At 47.5% G+C, this 7,603-nt stretch overlaps 1 protein-coding gene across 1 annotated transcript; it reads right to left on the reverse strand.

The window, feature by feature from the left end:
- Positions 1–610: 610 nt before the first annotated feature.
- LOC125518932 (uncharacterized) lies at positions 611–1,653 on the reverse strand. Its single transcript, XM_087515995.1, has 2 exons — positions 1,644–1,653; positions 611–1,410 (listed from the first exon to the last, which is right to left on the reverse strand). The coding sequence occupies exons 1-2, from the start codon at positions 1,651–1,653 to the stop codon at positions 611–613; spliced, it is 810 nt and encodes a 269-aa protein (XP_087372121.1).
- Positions 1,654–7,603: the final 5,950 nt, after the last annotated feature.

Below are 7,603 nucleotides of genomic sequence, written 5' to 3' on the forward strand. Positions count from 1 at the left end.
ACCAAGTCATGCTTGTTATTAGCCAAAACTAGAGTTAAACACCTAATCAAGTGCTGCTCAACTACAGGTGCCATACGGTCGAACCGACCTACACAGCACCATCAGGAACAGAACTTATACATCCTTAAAAATGCAACAGTGTGAGCACAGTGGTAATGGACCATTGTTTAGTAGCATCATTCGGATAGCACCATACATTTCCGATTACTTTGCTACCGACCATCCATGGACCACAAGATCCAATCAAATATTGCACAAACCAAGCGAATTGAGGATATCATAATGCGCTCTCAACTGCAGGTGCGCTAAAAAGAAGATGAAAGAGTAGAAGAAAAGAGACAACTGGGCCTTACCTTGGTGAAAACCCGGAGCAGGAGGGGGCAGGTCTGCACAGGAAGAATTCAATCAATCAGTCCTCGCAATCCTCTAAACGCAAAACTGAATAACATGCCTAAATACAGTGCTTATTGAACTGCACACTAGCATCTGCCCGCACGCTAGTATAACAAGTAAAAACGTTAGGGTTGCGGAGGCCTGGCTGACCTTCTCACGGTCGATGGGTTCGGGGCGGGGGCACGCCATGGGAGGCGGGCCACGGTGCATCGGTGGGTCACCTGGACCATGCTGGAGGAGTCGTGGAGGGTGAGGAAGGTGAGGCCAGCGTGGGAGCGGCGGAGGGCGACCCAGCCGTAGAGCCGGACCCGGCACCCGGCGTCGCCCGCCCCGAGCTCGCCGCAGAGAGCGTCCCTCTAGGGCCACTCCAGAGGCTGCATCCTCTCCAGCTTCGCCCCGGCCTCGGGGAGGCCGCCGCCTCATTCGGTGGGGTCGCCGCATCGGTGGGGTCGGAGAAGGTGCGGCCGACGGCGTTGAGCGGGGCGGCGTCGGTGGGGCGGAGGAGGTAGAGGAAGCACCAGGCGGCGAGGAACGTGAGGAGGGCGACGAGGGAGAAGGGGTGCACGAGGAGGGAGAGCGCGACGTAGTTGACGCGGAAGTAGGCGAGGTTCTTGCGGAGGCGGGCGGTGGCGTCGAAGAGGGAGTCCGGGCGCGAGAGCGCGGCCCGGTCCAGGAGGTCGGGCCAGGGGCGGGCGCCCGAGAGGGAGCGCTTGGCCGAGTTGTAGAGGCGGCCGAGGAAGGTGCGCGTGGCGGTCGGGTCCGGGGAGGTGATGGAGGTGGCGGCGGCGTCCGGGGCGGCGGGGAGGACAGTCGCGGGCGCGGCGGCCGGGACAGTGGTGGGGAGGACGGTGGCCGGGACGGTTGTAGCACCTAGGGTTAGAGGACCTGGATCTGGATCGGGGATCGGGGAAGAGGGAGGCGGTGAAGGAGGGACCTGGATCTGGATGGGGGAGGAGGGGTAGAGACCTAGGGTTTCTCGGGAAGGAAGGGTATCGAGGGAGGAGAGGCGCTGGATCCCTAGGAGGTGGACGGCTTAGATCGACTATAATGGGGTGATCCATGGGCTGCGTCCTGATTGGTTCAAAATATGAGCCATTAAAAATTACTCTATTTCTTAGTGCTAAAAAAAGGGGTGTGAAGCAGCTTCCAAAAATATTTTGCAAAATGCCATCACTAAAATTTTCAATTAAGTTAGACCATATTTTATGGATGATCACCAATTTGATTGCATTTTCGATCTTTCTACCTACGAGCGGTCATGCCCGCCGTTTTGACCGCATTTTGAAACAGGTCATAAAAATTCAAAAAAATGAAAAACCTTCGCATTGTGCCATTATATGTGGCCAAGTTACCGGGAAATGGCAAACAATGTTGCCTAAGGAAGTTTTCATTTTCTTTGGACGAAAAAACAATTTTCCATTTTTTGAGTGCCCAAAAGGAGGTTTTTTGTGAAGGACCTCCCAAATAATTGTTGCAAAATTGGACCAATCAATTTTATAAAATACTAGGACATATTTAATGCACAATTGACCAAATGGTTGGGTGTAAAAAGTTTTGATCCACCTCACGTGAAAAAGACAAATTTTCGCCGATTCAGCTGGAAGCGGGTCAAATTTGAACTGTAGCTGCCTCATAGTTTGCTCTTTATTTTTCCAAAAATCATTTCCAGGTAATAAGTATATATTTAACCATAGAAACACCAAAAAAATTGCAAGATTCAACCACTAGCTAGGAACGGTCATTCCCGCCGTTTTGACCGCATTTTGAAACGGGCATAAAAATTTCAAAAAAATCAAAAAATTGGGAAACCTTCGCATTGTGTCATTATATGTGGCCAAGTTTCCAGGAAAAATGACAAACTTGTAATACGGCAATTATTTTAAAAAAGTGTTCTCAGAAATGAGCTATCACGTGTGGAGATCAATGGCTTTCAAGCCAAATGATCAATCTTATGGCCACATTCATGGCATAGTTTGTTCAAATGATCTCATATTGTGCACAAGGGTGCATATTGAAATGACAGACAATATTGCCTAAGGAAGTTTTCATTTTCTTTGAACGAAAAAACCATTTTCCATTTTTCGAGTGCCCAAAAGGAGGTTTTTTTGTGAAGGACCTCCCAAATAATTGTTGCAAAATTGGACAAAATTATTTTTCTAAAATACTAGGCCATATTTAATGCACAATTGACAAAATGGTTGGGTGTAAAAAGTTTTGATCCACCTCTCGTGAAAAAGACAAATTTCCGCCGATTCAGTAGGAAGCAGGTCAAATTTGAACTGCAGCTGTCTCATAGTTTGCTATTTATTTTTTCCAAAAATCATTTCTAGGTACATAAGTACCTATTTAATCATAAATACATGGTTTGGTGGTGATACGTCGAGGTTTGCGCGGTGGCCGAGGACCCCAACTCTAGAGCGCGTAAACTCGCATGCCCGCCGCGTGGTCACCGCGTGATCCTGGCATTGCCATGTGTTCTGGGCAGCATAGGCATGTCTAGTGGGTTGGGCACTCCCCAGGTAGGTGCTAGGAAGAAAATTACAACATAAGATTCTCATGAGGAGACCGATCGATGCTCAAACATGAATAAGCAGCCAAGTGTTTGATTAGCGGTACGGGAAATGCACATGGCCAATGGGCGTGAGTTTTGGCCGAGGATGATCATCTACTAAGTAGAATGTATTCACAAATTTTCAGCTCAAAAGGAGGATCCTAGGTGGTACTTGCTTTGCAAAGTACCACACTGGAGAAAAATATGAATGTTGAAGCTGGGCTCAAAATAATGAATGGATTGAGCTGAAATTTGGTGGAGGATGGTTATTTGGGCATAGGAAAGCATTGTAGAAAATTGATATCATTTTGACATGCCAAAGTAGTACTTCCTTCACAATGCTCTTCTATGGACAAAAACTTGGGAAAACTAGTGAGAGAGATTGGATGAATGAAATGAGCTATGAATTGGTGTAGGTAAGTTACATAGGTATGGTCATGCGCTGGTAAATTTTCAGATCATTTGGGTAAGCCTAGCTAGTACTTACTTCACAAAGCTTGTCTCGAGGTAGAAACTTTGGAAATTTCCTGAGAAAGATTTACTAGGAAAATTGAGCTGAATATTATCATGTGGCAATGATTTGGGTATGGAAGAGTGCCCGAAAAGTTTGAGGGTAATAGGAGGGGTCTATATAACACTTGCTTTGCAACGTGCCAATTTGGCCATAAAATATAAATCACTGGTAGAAAAAGGGCCTATAGTCCCGGTTCGTAAGGGCCTTTAGTCCCGGTTCAGGAACCGGGACTAAAGTGTCGGTACTAATACCTCCCCCCTTTAGTCCCGGTTCAATCCAGAACCGGGACTAAAGGCCCTCCACGTGGGCAGTGCGCAGAGCCCAGCCAGGAGACCCTTTGGTCCCGGTTGGTGGCACCAACCGGGACCAATAGGCATGCACGCGTCAGCACTTCTGTGGCTGGGGTTTTTGTTTTTTTTTGAAAGGGGGGGGGGTTTGGGGGTTTTGGGGGGTTAATTTAGGTGTTTCATATATTGTGTTAGCTAGTTATAATTAATAGAGAGAAGTGTCCTCTGTTATGTCCGTGCTTGGTCGACGCTACGTACTATACATACGTATATAGAGAGGACTAGACACGCTAGCTAGCTAGTAATTAAGCAAACGAAGGAAATAGAAAGATCGTCATGAACATATATGCATATATACAGAGAGAAGTGATATCGACCACCTCTCCTTCTCCGAGAGATTGGTCGAACAACAAGTTCTCGTATATCTATCTGACCGGCTACATATATACAATAATTATCTCTTACAAATATAATCATACGGACTCAGGGTCCACATAGAATTCTCCGTCTTCAGGGATCACGTGGTCAAGAAAGAATGCCGCCAATTCCTCTTGAATTCCTCGCATGCGAGCTGGTGCTAGGAGTTCATCCCGCTTCCGAAACATCTAATTTAAAGAAGGGGGTCAATACATATATATATATATATATATATATATATGAATGAATGAAACTCAACACAAATGATGGTAATAAAATAAAATTGTGAATGTTGTTATTTACGTACTTCATATTGTTCGTCAGTGTAGCCCCGCTCACAGGTCGTGTGGCGGATGGACTCGCAAACATAGTATCCACAGAAATCATTCCCTTGTTGCTGCCACAACCACTTTACAAGAAATAGAGGTTAATCAAACTGATAAGCAAGAATGCCAAATGGTATTGATGAAACTAGCGCTTGAATGACTAGTAGATGCGCTTAAAATGCTACTATAGCTAGTACTTACTTTTAGGTGTCTAAATTGCAGCTCCTTCGGCAGTCCCGGAGCTTTTCTGGTGAATTTTCTCCAAACCCTGCCGGACAAAGAAAACAATTACTTGATATATCAGGAAATGAACAAAGTTGCTGATATGGTGGATAATGATCGATTTAACTTACTTCTCGAGTATTTGAGTCATGTCTGCATAGTCCTTGGGATCTTTTCGTCTTGAGTCTAAGACGGTTACTAGTCCCTGCTCAAGCTTAATATGTAGGAGAATATAGTGGAAACTGCACACGCATGCATAACTCATCAATTACATTACTATAACCTTGACTAATATATAAGGGAAACCGAATATGCACAAGATAGTAACACTCACTTGAAGTTGTAAGGAAAGAGTATTATATCTTTGTTTTGATTTATTATCAACGATTCTAGCATGCTGGCCTCGGTTTCTGCGGCATGAAATTTAACCTGAGTTGCATCTATGAGATATGTGTTAATGAACCCAATATCACCGACTTGTCTTTTCTTTAATTCGATGATCTTCAATCTGCATAATATAGTGAGGATGATTATAAATACATGCAATGAAAGAGCTGAGCTATATGGAGAGACTTAATGACAGAAGTAGTAGTACTTACAGACAGTAGCAGGTGACCGTTGCTTTATCGAGGGCCAATTGATTAAAAAACTGATAGAACTCCTCAAATGGAACAGGCAACAGATCAATTCCAACGAGTTCATGCTCCTTTTTAACTTTCAAATACAAAGTACTCCTCCCCCCAGAGTCTCTGCAGATTTTCAAGTACCAATCATGCAATCTTCGCATCATCGTTGATAGAGATCTTTCATCTTTGACGAGAGGCTTCCCGTACTCGTATCTTTGTATCTGCACGTCCATGGGTTCATAATGTACTTCGTCGGGAAGGTAATCTGCAAGATTGCTATAACCGGGCACCATTCTCGGATCATTATCGACGTTGTGGCTAGGCACCTTGAGCGGGGGGCACGATTGCTTCGCTTGTTCGCCGAGCTGGGCAATTTGTTTCCCAGCTCGTCGTTCTTTCAGCCTTTGATCACTGACAGTACTTCCCGACCGCTCCGCTTCGACAAATTCCTTTCCAATAATGCGGTCATAGTTTCCTTTCGGCGGATCAGACTTCGGTGGTTTTGTCAGGGCAGCCAGAGTGCGCTTCACTTTCACCCGATCTACCTTCTCCTCCGGAGGTGGATGTTTCTTTGCTTTCACCCCTTCAAAGAATTTCTTCACTTCTTCTCGCGCGATCTCGGCGTTCTCCTCCTGGGTCCTCTCGTATGGTAACTTCTCTGGAGTCTTCAGAGAAGGACCGAATCTGTATGTCCTCCCGCCTCTGGTTGTAGTGCTAGACGCCAACTGAGCAGACGTAGCGGTTGTCTTCTTTACTTGCTTAAGCGGCGGAGGAGAAGGACTACGACGCGCCGGAGCAGCTGGAGCGGCGGCAGGTCTCTTCCGCCCTTGCTGACGAGGCGGAGAAGGAGGAGGCTGGCTGCTCGGGTGCGTCGGCGCAGGCGGAGAAGGAGGCGGAGTGCCGCCGCGCGCCGGAGAAGGAGCCGGCCGAGGGCCCTGATCGTCACTCGCCGGAGGAGGAGGAGGCGGTGGAGGTGGAGTGCCCTGACTCTTCGTCGTCGTCGGAGGAGGCGGAGGCGTCCAGTTCGGAAGGTTGATGAGCTCCTTCCGCCATAGGCATGGAGTCTTCAAAGCAGACCCCAGCCGAGTCTCCCCTTCACCGGTAGGGTGGTCAAGCTGGAGGTCCTCAAATCCCTCCGTTATCTCATCCACCATCACCCTAGCATATCCTTCTGGAATCGGCCGGCAGTGAAAAGTTGCGCCGGGTTCAGTAGGATAAACAGAGCCAACAGCTGCCTTGACCTTCAAATTCATCCATTGCGTCATAAGGTGGCAATTTTGAGACTCCGTGATAGCATCCACGAGATAGCTGGCAGGAGCCGTCAAGGCATGCTCTGGCTGAAGCATCTCGGTGGAAGCCACGCTGCTTCTGCGCTGAGATGGCGGGGTAGCTTCGGGGGAGGCTTCGGCAGTACGTTTGCTGCGATTTGCTTCTCGTTCCTCTATCGCGTCCACCCTTGCTTGCAGCACCTGCATTTGGGTCTGCTGCACTTTTTTCCTCCTCTCATGGGATTTGTAACCGCCTGCGTCCAGAAACCCAACCTTCCACGGAACGGAGCCTGGCGTGCCTCGTGTCCGTCTAGGGTGCTCAGGATTCCCGAGGGCCATTGTGAGCTCGTCGTTCTCTCTATCTGGAAAGAACGTCCCTTCCTGCGCTGCTTTGATATACTGCTTAAGCTTACTGACTGGTATGTCCATTTGATCGTTCGTCCAAATGCACTTCCCTGTTTCAGGGTCTAGGGTTCCGCCAGCCCCGAAGAACCAAGTCCGGCAACGGTCTGGCCAGTTATTTGTCTCTGGTTCGATCCCTTTATGAACCAGATCATTCTCACTCTTCGACCACTTAGGCCGGGCTACGAGGTAGCCACCTGACCCCGTGCGATGGTGAAGCTTCTTCTTCGCAGCATTTTGCTTGTTTGTCGCCGACATCTTCTTACTCTTTTTTGATGTCTTGTGGGCCACAAATGCGGGCCAGTGATCTCTGATCTTCTCATATCTGCCCTTGAATTCTGGTGTCTCATTATTTTCGACAAACTTATTCAGCTCTTTCTTCCACCTCCTGAATAGTTCTGCCATCCTCTTCAGAGCAAAAGACTTGATTAATTTCTCTTTAACTGGGTTCTCTGAATTTCCTCAGGCGGTAGGGTGAAATTTGACTTCAGCTCAGTCCAAAGATCATTTTTCTGCATATCATTGACGTAAGACACCTCAGGGTCTTCTGTAGCTGGCTTAAACCATTGCTGGATGCTTATCGGGATCTTGTCCCTA

Source organism: Triticum urartu, chromosome 3A, assembly GCF_056163025.1.
Source record: "Triticum urartu cultivar PI428250 chromosome 3A, HENAU_Tu73, whole genome shotgun sequence".
NCBI classification, from domain to species: Eukaryota; Viridiplantae; Streptophyta; class Magnoliopsida; order Poales; family Poaceae; genus Triticum; species Triticum urartu.